We start from the raw sequence: 19320 nt of genomic DNA, 5'->3' as shown, positions 1-19320 counted from the left end.
GGTACCCAGCAGCTTGTGAACGCGCACGATCAACCAGAGGACGGGTGGCTGTTGTGTGGATCACATGCTGCTTTTTTTTTCCGCTGACGACTGACGCGCACGGAGGAGAGTCGAGAGCTCGATGACGCAAAAGTATTCATTGACACATCGGCCAGGCAAATACGTAAGAGCCCACTAATACGTGACGCCATTCGGTCGAGACACACACCCCACGAAACATGATCGGTCGAGCTATATAAGGGCGGTAGTGCTGGCAATGATAATGATGCGTGTTTAAGTCTCAAGGTTATTCACCTGGTATATCGCCATGCTCCATATGCCTACCACTTCGGTGGTCCTAGATGCAATTGTGTTCATTCTAAAAAATCGGGAAACCATTAATCTCCGTGTTGTAAATGTCAGAGCACTCAGCATGGCCCTATTATTTAATTTGAATGCACTATGGCAAAGGGTCCAATTGCTAAATGACCTAAATGGTCCGGCGTGATAGCTAGTGTTTATTCTGATGCAATTTACAAACACTGACCTTTCACACTTGGCACAAAGCTCCCGAACAGATTAAAAAAACACCACATTCTAATGAGTAAATGGTCTACACAACTTAACTCTAATGTGAGGTTATTCCCTTTATGTTTAGATACCATAGCATGCTCTGTTGTGCTGAAGACGTTGTGTGTGTTGACCTCAGGGGTGGTCGCTCTCCAATGAGACATCGAACGTGCACCACGACTTCATGGCCCATGGAGCCAGAGACCTTCATAAATCAACTCCCTCCAGAAGACTATTATTTTCGCCGCCCAACCTAGACAGGGCGTGTGGGGGGGGGGGGTGAGGTGTGCGTGGGGGGGGGGCGTGGTTGTCTGGAGGTCATTTTTCATCATGACACGCATCAATATATCTCCCACCATTTATCTTCAGGAACTGTTCTTTCATCGTCTATAAGTAAGATATCATGTGGGCTCCTGCCCGTTACTCCCAGTGTCATTAAAACAAACGGCAGAGAGGTTGAACGATGGGATGTGCGTGGTTGTACGACTGTACGCAATCCAACAGCTGAAAGAGTCATTAGACCGGGCTGGACTCCAAAGGAAACATCTTGTGATGCACAGTAAACCTAAAATAGCACCATCAATAAATAAAGCATAACACCATATACCATACAATATGTAATGTGTGGGCACAACATTCCCCGATTTTTTTGGCATTACTTTCCTACTATTCTGGGCTTGACTTGACTTCTTGTTTCGACTAAAGATAGCACCGCGTGCAGCCCACTATCTGTAATAGGTGTTCTATTTGTGTTACCTCTCCTCTCAGACTCTGGCTCGCTGCCTCCTTTGATACACCTTGGGGGATCCGTTGCCACAGCAACCTCTGCTTGATGGGACGGACAGTGACTAAGAATCAGAAAGTGACGGAGTGAGGTGGGGGCACATCAGGGGTAAAGCCACATGATATAGTATGTATAAATATTCATTGACAATATCAAACAAACTGAGTTAACTCTCAATCTAATAGGGTGTGAAAGGCTTAGAGGCAATGAGAGAATGAGAGGCTAGATGTGGATGCGGCGTAAACACTATAATTTGAATAAATATAGATGGAAATTTGTGTATGTACATTTGTATGTGTGTGTGTGTGTGTGTGTGTGTGTGTGTGTTGGTGTGGTTGGTGTGCGTCTTAGTGATTGTGTATGTTTGTGTGTGTGTGTGTGTGTGTGTGTATGTTTGTGTGTGTGTGTGTGTGTGTGTGTGTGTGTGTGTGTGTGTGTGTGTGTGTGTGTGTGTGTGTGTGTGTGTGTGTGTGTGTGTGTGTGTGTGTGTGTGTGTGTGTGTGTGTGTGTGTGTGAGAGAGACATGGAGGAACGGGGGTGGAGTTGAAGTCAAGGAGGCTTGTTAGTGAGGGCCACTGCCGTGGGGAAGAAACTGCTCGGGTGGCACATGGTTTTGGTCTTGATAGACACCGGATTGAGCCTTCCTCTCTGTAGGCGAACTCATCCCCATGGGAGATTAATGAGCGTCATCTCATCCGCAAGCTTCAGGAGTTTGACCAAAGGCTGGCTAGAGGTGCAGCCGTTGGTGCAGAGGGAGAAGGGAAATGGAGAGAGCACATTGTTTTTTCGTGGGCTCCGATGCTGGTGGTCCGTGGCTCAGGCTCGCCCAGCCATACTGGACTTCCAGTCTATCAGAAAGTTACTGATCCACCTACAGGTGGGCTCAGGCATGCGCCGCTGGACTATGGAAAGCCAAGAAGGCCACAAACTGGCCCTAGAATGGCACGTCAAGGGCACGTACAAAGGGCTAAACCGCGCCATTGTAGGGCCAGTTTGTGGCCTTCTTGGCTTTCCATACTGGACTACTTTATCCTAGAGAAGAGCTGGGAGGATCATTGCGTAGATGCCAGGGACGTCTAGGTGCTGGAGGATGAAGTAGAGTTACTTGTTGACTGTGCCAGTGGTCTCTTTAGGCGAACTGCGAGAGTGAGCGAGGAGACGGTTGATGAGGGTCTTAATCTGGGTCAGCACCAGGTGCTCAGAGGTCTTCATGACAACAGAGGTGGTCTGTATTCATATTGAGCCGTAAAGCAGGTACCATGCATTCAACCGTGCGATGCAGGGGAGGTCTGGGTCCATTGTGTCGAGGGGGGTGGTGTCTCTTTCCAGGCTGAAAATAAGAGGTGTAGGGAGGAGGTGTGGAGGGGGGGGCTGGCGGTTTGGTTCAGAGTCAGGACTGCTACTCTGTCCTTCAAATCTGCAGTATAAATAATTCAGGTCATCTGCCAGTCGGAGGTCATTCGTAGAGTGGGGAGATTTGGTTGTACAGTTTGTGATCTCCCGTAGTACCTTCCAGACCAACGAGGAGTCGCTGAGCCGCTGAAAATTAGAGTTTTTCTCAGAGTACTGTTTGTTTGGCATCCTTAATTAGCTTGCCAAACGTGTACTTAGACATTCTAAACCTATCCCCTGTCTCCACTCTGGAAAGCCCTCGCCTTCTCCAAACAAAGCGAAAAACTTGACACAAGCTTTTACTTTTGTTTATAGACGCTCAGTAATGTGCCAGAAAAACTGACAGCAGTCTTGAAAGAAAAAAATAGCCTCAACAAATCAACTCTTAATGATGCTAAGGTGTCCGGCTGTACCATTAAGGCAATAAGAGAGAAGAAAAAATAGGCAAGATAGACAGAGCGAGGGTCTGAGCAGTATCGGCAGTTCAGAAAACAGTGTGGATGTGGATTAATCTGTTTTAAGATGTCTGAGCCTGTCGGTCTGTTGGCACAGTTGGGCTGCTAGCTTCTCTAATTAGCAGTTGACCGGGGGTGGGCAGCGCGTCCCTATTGGTTAAAGTGAGGTCAGGGTGTGGTTCTGCTTGGTGACACACTTACACTGCATCCATTTGTACTAGGTCGGTAGACTAAAACGTTTACATAGAGTATCCAAAAGTTAGGCTCCATTTTGATTAGCGGTTACCTCTGTGAATTTAGCTTCTCCACTGTGTTTAGGGTGTGTCAGAGGAGTGTCCGTAGATGGCGTACTACTACTTACTCCTGAGAGGTAACCGGCTCTTCCCTCTCGCTCTCTCCTGGTGACTCACCTTCACTTGTCTTGGTATACCAAGATACCCCCCCCGCCCCTTTATTTCAGTGAAAGCATCCATTTGTTTGAATTCACTCTCAGCCACTTCCACTCACGTGCGCTCACACATTGTGTCTCTGCACCAACACATGCACCCAGTACTTTTCCTTTGCCCACCCTCATTTATATTCCATCCTCCCTCCCTCTCTCTGTCTCCCTCCTTCCCTCCCTTGCTCCCTCCGTTCCTCTCTCTCTCCCTCTCTCTCTCTCTCTCTCTTTCTCCCTCCCTTTCTTCCTCCACTCCTCTCTCCCTCCCTCCCTCTCTCTCTGTCTCCCTCTGTCCCGCTCTCTCTCTTACTTTCTCCCTCCCTCTCCCTCCCTCTGTCCCACTCTCTCTCCCTCCTTCGCTCCCTCCCTCTCTCTCTCTGTCTCCCTCTGTCCCGCTCTCTCTCTCTCTCTTTCTCCCTCCCTCTGTCCCGCTCTCTCTCTCTCTTTCTCCCTCCCTCTGTCCCACTCTCTCTCTCCCTCCTTCGCTCCCTCCCTCTCTCTCTCTGTCCCGATGTTCCTCCCTCCCTCTCACTCTCCCTCCATCCCCCCTTGCCTCCGCTCTCTCTCTCTCCTTCCTCATGCTTCTTCTGTCCCCCATCCGTCCTCGCTCTCCTGTCTGATTTATTCCCCCCCTTCCTCTCTCTCCCAATGCGTGGTCTGGTTCATGCTCAATCCCTAAAATAAAACTCAATTTTTAACCCTATTACACATTTATCTTTATTTTTCAAAGTGTATTGGCAGTGCACACATAGCTTTGCTTCAATACTGAGTTTTGATATGCTATTTTTTCACAGTAACATCTTTGATACTAGTAATGATATGATAAAATTACATAGTTCCAAACATGTTAACTGATGTTAAGGCCAGTCTCCTACTCTATTCCCAACAGATTCATAAACAAGAAAATTTGATAGGCTCACTGTCGGTCATTTAATCAATACACAATACTTTCAGACATGTATCCGATTGCATTTGCACTTCGCATCAGTGCAGAATGCACCAGTTATCTGCATATGTTTAAAGAGAGAGAGGGCACACACAGATAGAGACAATACAATATACATAGATAGAGATACATACATAGATGAGCTAGAGAGAGAGAGAGAGAGAGAGAGAGAGAGAGAGAGAGAGAGAGAGAGAGAAAGGGGGGGAGGGGGGGAAGAGAGAAATATAGAGAGAGAAAGAGATAAGAAACATAGAGAGAAAGACACAGAAAGACATATGCCGGTAGACAGAGGGAGATTGAAACAAAATAAAGAGAGAGAGCGATGGGAGATGGAAGTGGGTCATCCTCTGAGAGTGAATGTATTCACCCCACACCATAGACTTTCCTCTAATAAAATATGCTGTCTCTCTTATCTTACCAATTTGCGAAACATTCTGTCCAAAAGTATATAGTATTCTCTTTAGTTTGATAGTGGATGCATCCATCTCAAATTAAATAGAAATGGCCTATTTTTATCCAACATGTATGTGTGTTATAAATTAAAGTATAAACCATGGGTAAGCATGAGCTCTTAGTGTGCCTATACGCACTTAAGCCATATTATTGCCACATTGCGCAGCTTGCCGGGCTGCCGGGCTACTGCTGAAGCATGTGACCGGTGCGGAAGAGTTGTAGCAGATGGTGTCTCATAGCAGGGCCGACACACAGGGCGAAGGCAACTGTTCCCACCCCCCATCATAATCATTTTAAAATACCTCTGCAGGGACAACAAGAGCTTTTTCCCCAACGGTTTTTTTCGGAAGCAAAAACCTGTCCATGCAACATGACACTTATAAGGCTTATGCTTATGCAGGGTACTTTTCCCTTGTGAATGTATTTGTTTTGGTTATATTTGTGTTTAAACGATGTTATTTTTAAGGTTTACATTGTGTCAGTGGCAGTGCTTCGTATAATGCTAATACAATTCATGAAAAAGAAATGAAAAACAATTTCATTTTCAAACGATTAGTTTGATATTTCTCAAATGTAATGCTTTGCAAGCCCACATAATCATAAGATACATTCTGCCCACTAGTGGTCGAAGGTATTTTGGTTTGTCAAAAAGGTTAAATCCTTTTTTGGACATTGGACGTTACGATCAGGCTTGACATGCAAATTGAGGAAGTAGCTATTTTAAGTATTTGTAGTATAAGTATTAGTATTTTACATTAAGGCATGTATATGCAATTAAACATGGTTTTTATATTCGATCGTCATGTATCGACCAATGGGACCTATTTGTATAACATTTAGGTTGGAAGAGGTTTTTAATAAAACATCGCTACTTGTATATGTAAGATTTCACCGTATTATAGTAGGCTAATCATTTCCTTGACCCTTTGGCCGCACCCGATTTACAATAGGCGAAGCGTCGTGACGGATTGGACAAGTGGCCTCCGTAGAGCCAATCCTCTTCTTCCACTGATACGTGGGCGTCATCAGTAGTGAGTAGTCCAAGATGGCGGACGTGAAGCTGCACTATTACTAAAACCACATTTAGTTCGTCAAGTTAACTTTATGAATAGGGTGCGTCACTAAAGTGTACTTTCTTACACTGGACCATCATCCACTTTGAAATGAAAGGGAAAGAACGATCGCCGCTGAAAAAACGCTCACGGATAATCGATGATCTCCGAGATCGCGGAGGCCACCTCACCAAGAAGCTAGGTCCACTGTCGGGCACCAGCAGCGGCAGCAACAACGGGAATAGTTCGGTTAACAGTCACATTTCTGCAAGAAGAAGTTTGCCGAGCGAAAAGAGGGACATGAGGGACGCGGAAGGACACCACACGGGCCGGACTGGGGCCAACCATGACTATGGAAGTAACAACGCCAGCTCCAGCAACAAAGTGCACGGTAGCATTGACCTCGCTACCGAGGCCAGCTCCGCTCCCCGGACCAATGCACGCGGCGACGCGCGGACCCCCAGCTCCGAGAGTGAGTACAAGACGCTTAAAATCAGTGAGCTGGGGTCGCAGTTGAACGACGAAGAAATTGAAGACGGACTATTTCATGAATTCAAAAAATTCGGAGATGTAAGTGTCAAAATAAGTCGAGTTGGCGACCAGAGGGTGGCGTTTGTGAATTTCAGAAGGCCCGACGACGCCAAGGCGGCCAAACACGCACGCGGCAAGTTGGTGCTCTACGATCGACCACTGAAAATTGAGCCCGTGTTCATGAATCGTCGTAGAAGCCGTTCTCCCGTGTCGAGTTATCCTCCCGGGCACCGTAACGTACATGCCCAAAGAGCCATGTCACCCACTGGTTTAGGCTACAGAGACTACCGACTACAGCAGCTAGCGCTGGGCCATCTCCCCCCGCCTCATGTGCCACCACCACCCATCCACCTAAGGGACCTAGAAAGAGACAGAGAGTTTTCTATTTTCGAAAACCGGAACAGGCCTCCCTTTATCCCCGAGTGTGCCCCTTTCAGAGAGGAGGATCTCATGTCCCCTGAAGACGACCAGAGAGCAAACCGGACGTTGTTCTTAGGAAACCTTGACATTACTGTGACTGATCAGGATCTGCGCAGGGCGTTTGACAGATTCGGTGTCATTACCGAAGTGGACATAAAGCGGGCAGTGCGCGGACAGAACAGCACTTATGGCTTTTTAAAGTTTGAAAATCTTGACATGGCCCACCGGGCCAAAGTGGCCATGTCGGGGAAAGTGGTGGGTCGCAACCCTATTAAAGTGGGCTACGGTAAAGCCACGCCTACGACCAGGCTTTGGGTCGGGGGGCTCGGGCCCTGGGTTCCGGTGGCGGCTCTTGCCCGAGAGTTTGACCGCTTCGGTACCATCAGGACTATAGACTACAGAAAGGGAGACCCCTGGGCCTACATCCAGTACGAGAGCCTCGACGCTGCCCAGGCCGCCTGCACCCACATGCGTGGCTTCCCCCTGGGTGGCCCAGACCGGAGACTGAGGGTGGACTTTGCAGAGACGGAGCAGCGGTACCTGCAGCAGTACATGCAGCACCTCCCCCTGCCCCCCTACGACCTGGTCCCGGAGGCCTTCGACCACCGCCCGCCCCCGGAGTCCCTGAGGGTCCGTGAGAGGTCTCCGCCCGGCCCCCTGCGCTTCAGAGAGAGGGACCTCTACCCCGGCAACGACTGGCCCGGCCTCGACGTCCACGACCGGGCCCGTGGTCCGGGCTTCGAGCCCATCGACCACCTGGAGAGACGCGCCCGGGAGACGTGGTCCCTGGAGCGTGAGCTGCGAGACCGCAAGCGGAGACCCCTGGACGACGGCCGGCGCCCCGACCGCTCGCCGAACGGCGGGGACTTTGTTCGCCGTCGCCGCGGGAACTCGCTGGAGCGCAGCCCCGGCGGAATGGGCCGCTACGGGGACCCGGAGCGGGGCCCCCACCCAGGCAGACTCTCTCCTGGCAGGGAGCACCAGAGCCTGGACCCGACCGGGCCCTCAGAGAAGAGGAGGAGGACGCTCAGCCCCCCCGCGGCCCCGGGCACCAGCACGGACAGAGACCGCAAGCGCAAGGCCGGGGACCCGTGTCGGAGCCCCATGCGTAGGGGGGACCCCTCCCACCCGCCTTTCCTCTCCAACAACTCGTCCTCCAAGGCGGCGCTGCCCTCAAAGCAAGGGGCGGGGTCCCAGAAGCTGTCCCAGGCCTGGCAGGGCGTGCTCCTGCTGAAGAACAGCAGCTTCCCCACCACCGTGCACCTGCTCCAGGGGGACATGGCGGTGCCGGCCTCCCTGCTGGTGGAAGGCACCAAAGGCGGCCCGGTGTCCCAGCTGAAGATCAGCCAGCGTCTGCGCCTGGACCAGCCCAAGTTGGACGAGGTGAGCCGCCGCATCAAGGCCTCGGGGCCCGCCGGCCACGCCGTCCTGCTCGCCGTCCCGGGGAAGACGGAGGACGGGCGCCAGGACAGCAGCAACAGCTCCACGGAGAGGCCGCTGAAGAACCTGGTGTCCTACCTGAAGCAGAAGGAGGCGGCGGGGGTGATCAGCCTCCCTGTGGGGGGCAACCGAGACAAGGAGCGCACGGGGGTCCTCCACGCGTTCCCACCGTGCCCGTTCTCGGAGCAGTTCCTGGACGCGTCCTCCAAGGCCTTCGCCCGCTCAGAGGAGGAGTACCTGCTGATGATCGTTATCAGAGGAGCCTCCTGAGTGTGCTCGTCCCCCCACCCCCCCCCCCCAAGAATGGTTGTCTTTTAACAACTGAGCACTGCTATTTTTTTTTATTCTATGAGTTGCATAACTAGGCGGGTGGAACAGTCCATCCTTCCAGGTGGAATACATAGATGTGATTTAGCGTTTGAGTGTCGGACTGCTTAAGAGAAAAAATGTCGAGGCTTTGATTTTTAATTAACTTCCAGGGCGGCCTGTACTCCATTCAGCCGAAGCAAAGTTTGTAGTCGGCCAATATTTCACGATGCATTGTATTTAGCTGAAGGATTTGATTAGTATGAATTAACGCCCCCCCCCCCATTCATTTCCACCCCAAAAAAAGCTAACTACATTGAGAACAAGGCTTTTTGTTGTATCAATCTTTGTTGCCGCAGTAGAGTTTAAGTTCATTCCTTAAGTCTGTCATTATGTTGACCAACTGTACAAAAGAAAATTTATAAAAATCTATTTGACAACTCAAAAAGTATAACTCAATGTGTTATGGTTTGCAAGTGTCAAGAACAGTTAAAGTACGATGAAGATTTCTGTGAAGCCATTGCAGTCAATGTTTTTTTTTTTCTATTCAGATTTCATGCAAACATAAGATGCTAAAGGAACCCAACTCATTATTTGACATCTCTACCTTTACTCGGTCAAACTCACACAATCTGAGAAGCAACTTTTAAGCATAATTTAATTGTTAAATATACAAATATTAGGCCTAATTAATTACTATTGGGCTTTCACAAGGTTCCCTGATTGTTTGTCATTCCATATTATGTTGACTTGCATTGTAAGAAGTGTTTATTGAATAAGTCATGGGTGAAGTGTGTTATTGGCTAAACTTCTTTGGGGATAAAGATTTCATCAGTCCGATAATGGTTTTGTAAATACTGTGACCATCTAGATGTGGTAGGCTTCATGAGCTGGTATGGAAACCACACTTTAACTAGCAAATTGGTTAAATTCAAATAGGGTTTCCCTACAGTCCTACCATACCATTTGGCGTCTAATCATAGTAATCTTTCATTGGACAACTAATCAAACATTTCTAATCTTCATTTGCTAAAGTTAATCAATACTGATCATTCAAGGGCATTCATTTATTGTCCGCAACTATTAAGAAATATGATCTTTGGTCAAATTGTTGTTAGTGCTGGTTGGAATTTTTTTTAATTGAAATCTTAACAAGTGACTCATCAGTTGGTCAACCTACCGGTCAGATAATTGATTTTAAGAGTTGACGTACACTGGCATGCTTATTTTATTCAGTATAATTTTTTCATTACAATTTTACCATAGTTGACTGGGCCGACTGTTAAAACAGAACCAATATGGTTTGTTTCACCAAGGTTCATTCTACACCTAAGAAAAAAGCTGCAGTGTTGTATTTGATTTGTCCATCCTTCAAACATGTACAGTCTTCGATGTGTTTCTATGCCATGGACTTCCCCTTTCACTACTGTCAGTCATGCAATGACAAAAAAAAAAAAAGAACTTCCACTCCCAGAATGCATCTCTGCAAAGAGGGCCATTTGCAGTCTGAGTTGCCTTCCCTGAAACGGACTCTATTTGTTTTAATGCTTTGCTTCCATTTTTTCAAATGGAGAATTTAGCAATGTGCTGTTTACTCAGGATTGCAACGAAAAATACCGGAGGCCACGACTGCTCATGAATCGCAAGATGAATTGCCTCTGTCAGACAGCCCATAGATTTTGTTTCAGTTTTAATAAATGTTCTCTTTCCTGGGAAACGCGTCTAACTGCCTGGGAGGAACCTTTTTGTGACCATTCTCTGTTGTCGGAGGTGTACTCGGGAGTTAACTGCGCTGAGCGGAACGCAACTGCCAAGCAGGGCGAGGAGGAAGTGAGATCGAGGCAGAAACAGCTTCTCAGTTCTGTGTTTTGGTGGCCGTTGTCGGTCAACTCAAGCCTTTCCCGCCACTAAAATTGGTAACGAAACTGGGCCCGCCGTTCTAACTTAATACAACATGAGAATACCCCCGCGGCATGTTTAAAGTGTTGGTCTCCATTTGGAGATTGGGGGGGGGGGGGTTGCTTCCACAGCTCATTTCCAACTGCCAACCACCAGCTGTGTGCCCTGGGAACCCCCCCCCAACAACAGACCCGATTTGGTCTGCTCCGCCTGGCCACAACACAGAGGTGGTGGGCCCTCCTGTCCCTTTGGCCGCACACCTCAGAGGATGGGGAGAGTTTCAGAGTTTCCCCGGTCTTCTGTTTCAACACCGACGGCGTCTTCCTGTTTCACACATTAATCCACAGCTCCAGGCTGTACAGGAGCAAGGGATGAGCTGTTCTTGTGTTTGTAGCATGTTGTTGTTCCGCCGCCTTCCGCCCCTACCTGGCCGTCGATCCACCAGAGGAAGCCGGGTTTTTAGGGTCGGGCTTTGGGCACTGGCCCCGTCTCGCGTTCGAAGAGGAGTTGCTGCATATTATTGAGGTTATGAATGCGGCCGAGTTCGACGGCTGTAAGATGGGAATCCCGATGGAGCGGAAGGAGAGTTCCTTGCATAAATACACTTTTTACACTGATGCACTAGAATAGGATAACATCTTCCACAGTATCGCCGTGCGAGGACGTCGACGTGTGAACAGCAGCCTTGTGTTCGGAGTTGGGGAATCTACCGGACACAACAGCCTCTACTGGACCTCGTTCCTGCCCGTCGACCACTCCCTGGTACCCCCAGATTGGGGTCCACCACCCTGGGACACCCCAGCGCCCTGTCCAGACGGCAAGGCCTCCGGAGGGATGCTTGTTGTAATCACAGGTTTGAGGTGGTTAGCCCTGAACTTCAGCTCGGGTAAAGTATTCGCCAGGCGTAAACCACATGGTCGGGTATGTATGACAAGAACTGCAATGAAAACGCCATTAATGACTTAAAGGTGACATACACCACCAGGTGTGAGTGTGATTAGCCGTTACCAGCCGTTTTAAAAATCTGCCTCATCTGACATCATAAGTGGGCGTGTCCACCTAGATGTATGACGGATAGATGAGCAACATTTGTTACAGTCAACTGGGTAGGCTGGTAGGCCGATCTATCCAGCTTACATCTAGGTGACAGGACACACCCGCGTGTGATGTCATAAAAGGCAGATATTGAAAAACTAAGGTAGGATGGATCATAAAGGATTTGATGAAGATATGGAGGACTCAAGGGTTCTTTTATGACATTGGGTACATTTTTATTTAGGTAATGCTACATGATACTGTTAATGTTACACAAGGCCTTTACAGTTCCTGCTCAAAGACACTTCCTGCTACACGCCGATTTCACAAGAGCAGTGTTGTAAACCAGGGATGTGGCTGACAATAACAGTCAATTTAGTGTTTTAATGTCGGCGCTTGGTATCCAAAACATTGATTGCCGCCTGTCCGAGACTTCTGAGCCTAGGTCGCCTTGGAAGTCAAAAGACGGAAAGGGGTTAGTTGTTAGTGACATGAAGCACTGGAGATCAGGGGAGACTTGGGCCAAATCCCATTTCTACCCCTTACCCCTCCCCCTTGTTTTGAAGGGGTAAAGGGAAGGGGTAAGGGGTAGAATGGGATTGGGCCTTTTTGTTTACAATTAGTCTTCACTAGCAGGCCAGTAACTGGCTTTTATATATGCTTACTTCTTTTATAACACGTTCGTTGTTCCACTCTTGCCAACAGGAGTATTACAATCAGAGGTTATTTGTAATCAAATGCAAAATGTAAATAAGTAATTTTGTGTTGTTCTACCATAAAACAATGTTGACTTTGAACTTCAACACAGATGTAAAATCCTCAATTATGTAGCGCTTTGGATAAAATTAGCAAATGAAAATATGATTTTTTGCTAATGAAAAATATTTCTATATCACATTTTGTCCATACAACAAATACAATAAATTACTGGTAAGTATTATGTCTTTTTTTTTCTTGGTATTTTTTTAGGCAATGGTCCAAATGCGCAGCTGGACCATGTACCTTTTGATGGGCAGACCTTGTGTGAGTGTCTGTTTTGGTATAATTCAAGTATTTCACTTAGTATGACTATGTAAGGTCGCCTATACTTATTGGGGGTACATTTATGAAGGACTGAAGTGTCAGAATTTAGCATGTTTTGAAATATTGTTCCACAAATCATTTTCCAGTGTGTGTCTGAACATCCACTCACGGCGCCTCATTGGTTCCGTTATCTGGACGTAGATTGCTTGGTCGTGTCTCCACAGAGTCTGCAGACACGTATGACCTCGGGCAAGGACAGGAAACCATAATACAGGTAAACTATACCGTGGTGAGTAATTTTTTTTGTTTTTTATCTTTAATTAACTGTATTCGTTTGAGGTCCATGCTGTCTGTGATTGAATAAAGTTTGAAATCTACAGTTTTTGCCTTCGTGTCTTTCTTCTTTGTGTTGCATCTTATCTTACATTTCCAGAAGGTGAACTCGGCCGTCCTCTAGGAGGCAGCGTTGAGCAGTAACTTGACATTATAAGACTTACGCAAGGTGGAGGCGTAGAGAACTGGAACAGTGTGGGAAGGGAATGAAATTCAAATTAACTTTGAGCATGAGGTGATAAAAACGTTACGTGTCCAAGGTACTGGAATTCATCCGGAAATTGACGTAGGTATTTCCTACATATCACAAAAACAATATTAGTTTAGTGTAGCTTAATCTACACCTACATTCTCAGAACTCTAGATTTAAACTTTCACAACGGAAAATAGCATTGCAAATAATGTATAGGCAGCATAATTATTATATAATTTGAATCATATACCAGTAGCCTAATCTTTAAAACAAATCAACAAAATAAATAATAAAAAAAAGATCTTTCTAATCTCAGTTTGAGGAATCTTGAGAAATGTTTGTTGTTTATAAAGCGAGTGTTAGGAGTAGGCCGTTTGGGAAAGGGTTAGGGTTAGGGTTAGGGTCTCGCTGGGAGAATAGTCCATCAAAGGTCAACTGTACTGTAGTTTAAAGAAGGCCTATCCTTACAGAAATAGAAGGATTACAGTGCCCTAAATGTAAACGATGATGATGGTGAAATTAACAATACCATTAAATCAAATCACTTACGATGAAGAAATAGTCCCTTTTGTAAGATGCTAAGCTTACTTCAAGACTTGGGCGTGATGCCTCACTTGGGCAAACACAGGCCTACCCTTCTTTGTTTTCCATGCCATTCATGTTGGCTGTCTGTGATTAATGATATTAATCAATCACTATACATTTTTGAGGAAGTATAAATAAAAATTCCTAAACTTATGCAACACAAAGATGAATGCCTCTGATGTTGACCTCTTTTGCATTCAGCTATGCCATTGCACAATTTAGTATGTATTAAATAAATAGTGTCTACTCAATTTCAACATAATCTTACAATAACAGCTAGCACACGGTACCTCGCGTGCACACCTACAGGGCTCTTTGATGCAGCCGACACAAGAGAGAAGCTTCATTCCTCACAAAACAGGCTCTGGTGACATTTGTATTGAAGGACATTAGATTAATATTTAGAGCAGGTTTTGTTTCCTTTATCTGGTTTCACTGTTTAAATATGCTCTCATACTAAGTGGTTTCTTATCAATTTGAGTAGGAGGTGTAGATTGGATAGAGGGGGGAGTTGAGGCTGATATTAAAAGTATAAAATACACTTTTCCCATTCAACTTCTGTTCTTCATGGTCAGCTTTAAGATGAAGTCTGCTGTTTTACTGGTGCTTCTTGTGGCTTTCACAGAGGGACTTGTCAAGTAAGTGGATCGCGACTATTATTGTTAAGCCAAAATATAAAAATATGAATTGCACTACACAGTTTTTCATTAGTTAAGCACCTGTTTATTCAAGGGATTAAGGATGGCACACATTTATAAAATACATTAAGTCCTTGATTATCCTCTTATGCCTTTTGAAAATGGGCACTTGTTAATGTTTACAGTATTTGTAAAGGGCTTCAAAAACTAATCCAAGTGAATGTAAATATATTCCTGGTTGGTTCAGAATCCCTTTGTTCAGAGGCAAGTCTGCCCGTCAGGCTCTTGAAGAGGTTGGACTTTACGAAGAATACAAGGCACAGTATCCTCAGCCAAGTCTTCAGAGAGGGCTGAAGGTGACCAACGTGCCTATTACCTATGATCCACAGGTGAGTGTTACTATACTGCAAAGACGTGTTCTGTCACACTGCAGACAAACCACTCACCTTTCCACATCTCTCTTTTGGGTCGGTGACTATAGGTTACCTATTATGGCGTGATTGGCATTGGAAATCCCCCGCAATACTTCAAGGTGCTTTTTGACACCGGCTCTGCAGACCTATGGGTGCCGTCCTTGAATTGCACCCATTACAGCTGCGGTAGGTGCAACGGAACAAGGCCTGCATCGGCTTAGCTTCTATTGGTTGGGAGTCAAGACTCCTTGTTGTTTATTGAAACACCACAGACATTGTTCATTTCTTTGTAGGTAACCATTACACTTCCCTAGTGGACATTTATAGATCTGATTGCTCAATGCATCATTTCAACTATGTTTGGAATAATGAATAAAGTTGCATGCCAACTTAAAGATAATCAGTATTAGTCCCACTTATATTCAAGAACTTAAACAGAATTTTTTTTTTTTTATATAAATGTGAAAACGTTTTACATTTAGTTCAATATATATGGAGAAACAAATAACATTTCATCCTTACTTATTTTTTATTCTCCTATTGTTTCTGTATTGTTCTTCTTGTTAACCAGGAAACCATGCAAGGTTCAATCGCTCGGCTTCCTCCACCCTTCAGAAGGGCGACGGGGACTTTACCGTGGATTATGTGTCGGGCTATGTGAAGGGCGTGACGGCGTATGACACCGTTCTGGTGAGAGACGCCATCAGAGCACAGCCATACCGTCAACAAAGAAACACGTGGACCATTATTATTGAGTACAAACAAGGCTGTTCATTGAGGCTGTTCTTTGCTCTATTTCCAGGTCGGTGACATTTATGTGGTGAACCAGCTCTTCGGCCTGACCTACTCGGGGGGGTCGTTCCTCAGGTACATGCCCTGGGATGGCATACAAGGCCTGGCTTTCAGCGGTGCTTCCGCATTGGGGGGGACTCCTCTCTTCAAAAACATGTGGAATCAGGGCAGGATCACACAAAACCAGTTCTCAATGTACTTGAGCAAGTAAGCCTTTTCGAGTATTCCTTTATTGAACCTGATTATTAATCTACCCTAATGTATGTATACAGTATACACACACACACACACACACACACACACACACACACACACACACACACACACACACACACACACACACACACACACACACACACTGTGATACATATTTGTTGGGTTTGTTTGGTTTCTGTGAAGAAATAAATGCTCATCATTTCTAATATCCTTCTCTCAGATCCGTGGAGGGAAGTGCTTTGATCCTAGGGGGAGTGGATGAGCAATATTTCACTGAACCAGTCAACTGGGTCATGGTCAAGGAGGAGGACACTTACTGGACCATCCAAATAGATAGGTATAATGAGCGCTATACAGTACCATGGTACTAACAAGCCCTGCATACCATGGTAAAAGAGTTCTACATCGTACCATGGTAAATGAGCCTACATATTACTATGGTAAACAAGCCCTACATAGTACCATGGTAAATGAGTTCTACATCGTACCATGGTAAATGAGTTCTACATCGGTATGGTAAATGAGTTCTACATCGCTATGGTAAATGAGTTCTACATAGTACCATGGTAAACAAGCCCATAGTACCATGTTAAATGAGTTCTACATAGTACCATGGTCAATGAGTTCTACATAGTACCATGGTAAACAAGCCCTACATAGTACCATGTTAAATGAGTCCTACATAGTACCATGTTAAATGAGTTCTACATAGTACCATGGTCAATGATTTCTCCATTGCCCAATGTACTATTGGGCAATGGAGGTATCATTCAGAACCGTCACCTGCTAGATGTTGTTTCAAATGTCAGCAATCTAGCATAATATCGAGGTCTATCGAGCCCGGTCATACAACGGGATATCATATAACATAATACTATACTGGTGGCCTCAGAGTGAGCACCCTCTCCTCTGTGTGTGGCTGCAGCATCACCATCAACGGGAACACGGTGGCCTGCAGCGGCGGCTGCCTGGCCATCGTGGACTCGGGCACGGCCCTCATCACCGGGCCAACCAGGGACATCGACAACATCAACGGCTGGGTGGGGGCCTACCAGGCAGGGGGCGATGTGAGTACTGGTTGTGTTTGTTTTGACGTCATTATATGCAAACATGCACAACTATAACAAAACGATTAAAAAGAGCACGAGTGGATGACCTGATGTTTGGATGGGAATAATATGATTTGTGTGTGTGTGTGTGTGTGTGTGTGTGTGTGTGTGTGTGTGTGTGTGTGTGTGTGTGTGTGTGTGTGTGTGTGTGTGTGTGTGTGTGTGTGTGTGTGTGTGTGTGTGTGTGTGTGTGTGTGTGCATTCCTTTATGTGTTTGTGTGCGCGTGCGTGCATTCCTGTGGGTGTGTGGGCGGGTGGGCGGGCGTGTGTGTGTGTGTGTGTGTTAATTCGGTTGTGGGTCACCTACAGCAAGCTTCAGTGGGCTGCAGTAACGTCGGGGTGATGCCAGACCTGGTCTTCAACATCGGCGGCAATGCCTTTCACCTCCCGGCCTCAGCCTACGTCCTGCAGGTCAGTCCCATCGTCTTTATCCTAATATTCATAGAAATAATATTGTTTATGGTCATATTACGACATGTATGGTAATATCCCCATGTTTATTCATGTGTTGACCTGCATAATGCAGTATACATATAATTGTATATCGTTACCATGTCATGAATCTAATGAGATCCTATAAATATGGCACTGAGACCCAGAACGTGTGGTTCTTCTAACCTACCCTCTGTGCTTTGCTCCATAGTACGGGACCAGCTGCCAAACCGGGTTTGAGTATGTCCCTGGGTCGTGGATCCTGGGCGAGGTCTTCATGAGGCACTACTACACCGTGTTCGACGTCAACAACTCCAGGGTGGGCTTTGCCCTCGCCGTGTGAATGTACACGTTGCACGCTTGATTTATTATTTATGGGTTTGCTTTAGCCTCATTTATTTTCTCTCCGAACTGGAGACCAATTGAGAGTTTAAGATCTGGTTTTCGACACTCTTTCCGTATTGTTGTCTTAATGATTATTTGCTATAATAAAATATAATGGCCCGAAAAAGATCAGTTAATTTTTAACAACTTTGTTTTATTTCTCTGGGTTGAGCTGTTTTGATTGATATTAAAAAATGACACTTGAACTGCAATCAAGTATGGTGATTGTTCCCTGCTGTAACTTGGCCAACCACAGGGTGGCAGACAACTCTGAAAGCCTGCAACTCTGAGACTCGTGTGCCTTGGGGAGGGGCTTGGAGGAATGAATGAGTCATCGCCCACAAATTCAGGCTTAACATGTACAACCACCTGCCAATCACTGATAGTCAACTGGCGCTGCTTCCATCCCCAGCAAAACGCCATCTGCATGTGTGATAAGTCTCTTTAGGATGCTCTCTCTATAGAAGAGATGAGATGTGTCTTTTCATCTTCTCAAGCGATTTTGTGACGTTGTTTGGCCCTCATACGCACATATTTATAAATCTTACTTGACATGCACATTCTTATTTCATAAGAGGCTGGGATGTATAAATATCACCATTCTTGTAGAACAAGACTGCACCATATTCCACACTTCTTAAATTCTGTACAATGTGAACAACAATACCAGAATTTCTTTTTCATTCTGCTTTTGCCTCTTCTCAAGCTACCTGATTCTTTCTCCCTCTCCCCCATTCATATGTCTATCTGTCATCGAATTAATGCCAACTCAAGTGTAACCATAAACAATTGTGATAAAAGTAGCCATTACAACACTACAGAGCGAGCTAAGCCTGTGTGTTTAAGGTAAACAAACCTATGGACTGAGGTTACTGAGTGTAACTGAGATGCGCAGTGTAACTGAGTCATATGGGTAGGGGGCTCAATGCTTTGGGCCTTCCTTCATGCCTACTTCATTATTCATTTAGGAACTCCTGTACTCCGGCAAGGTAGGAGATGATGTTACACTACAGGAACACACCCCTTTGACTAGCCTCCAAGTATACTAGTATCAACTGGTCCTTATTGATCTGCTGCCATCAATGAACTGAACATTTGAAAACATGGGTAGGTACATCTTGTTCCTATTGTCCAATAATAACAATAACAACAATTAAGCCAATCCAACAGCAGGGTGGCCACAGCGACCATACAAAGGTTAATAAATGAGCAGGTTCAAGGGTTGAGTTTCTGCTCCAGTGGTCTGTGATGCTTCTAGCATCTCGACCCTCAGCCGCCTGCAAGCTGAGAGCATGTTATTAGAGAAACTAGAGAGAGAGAGAAGGAGAGAGGCAGAGAGGAGAGAGAGAGAGAGAATGGAGAGTGAGAGGGAGAAAGGACAGAGAGAGTGAGAGAGAGGGAGAAAGGAGATACTATTGTCCTCAAAACGGATGCCTGTTGCATATACATATCAATATGTATCCTGCAGCCCTTTATTCAGCCTCATCACATCATAGTTCTG

The 19320-nt window shown here is 46.1% G+C and overlaps 2 protein-coding genes across 2 annotated transcripts; both read left to right on the top strand.

The window, feature by feature from the left end:
- The first annotated feature begins 5991 nt into the window (after positions 1-5991).
- LOC130401844 (RNA-binding protein 15-like) lies at positions 5992-9964 on the top strand. Its single transcript, XM_056605844.1, has one exon. It carries the CDS (start codon positions 6182-6184, stop codon positions 8729-8731), a length of 2550 nt encoding a protein of 849 aa, XP_056461819.1. The 5' UTR covers positions 5992-6181; the 3' UTR covers positions 8732-9964.
- Positions 9965-14366: 4402 nt separating this feature from the next.
- On the top strand, positions 14367-18057 carry LOC130401845 (pepsin A-like). Its single transcript, XM_056605845.1, has 9 exons — positions 14367-14473; positions 14721-14862; positions 14955-15072; positions 15458-15576; positions 15689-15885; positions 16115-16231; positions 16820-16961; positions 17313-17414; positions 17647-18057. Exons 1-9 carry the CDS (start codon positions 14403-14405, stop codon positions 17776-17778), a joined length of 1140 nt encoding a protein of 379 aa, XP_056461820.1. The 5' UTR covers positions 14367-14402; the 3' UTR covers positions 17779-18057.
- The last annotated feature ends 1263 nt before the right edge of the window (positions 18058-19320 follow it).

This window comes from Gadus chalcogrammus, chromosome 13 (assembly GCF_026213295.1).
Source record: "Gadus chalcogrammus isolate NIFS_2021 chromosome 13, NIFS_Gcha_1.0, whole genome shotgun sequence".
Classification (NCBI taxonomy): Eukaryota; Metazoa; Chordata; class Actinopteri; order Gadiformes; family Gadidae; genus Gadus; species Gadus chalcogrammus.
The sequence above is the reverse complement of the archived record's forward strand: the minus strand, read 5'-3'. Positions and strand labels throughout refer to the sequence as shown.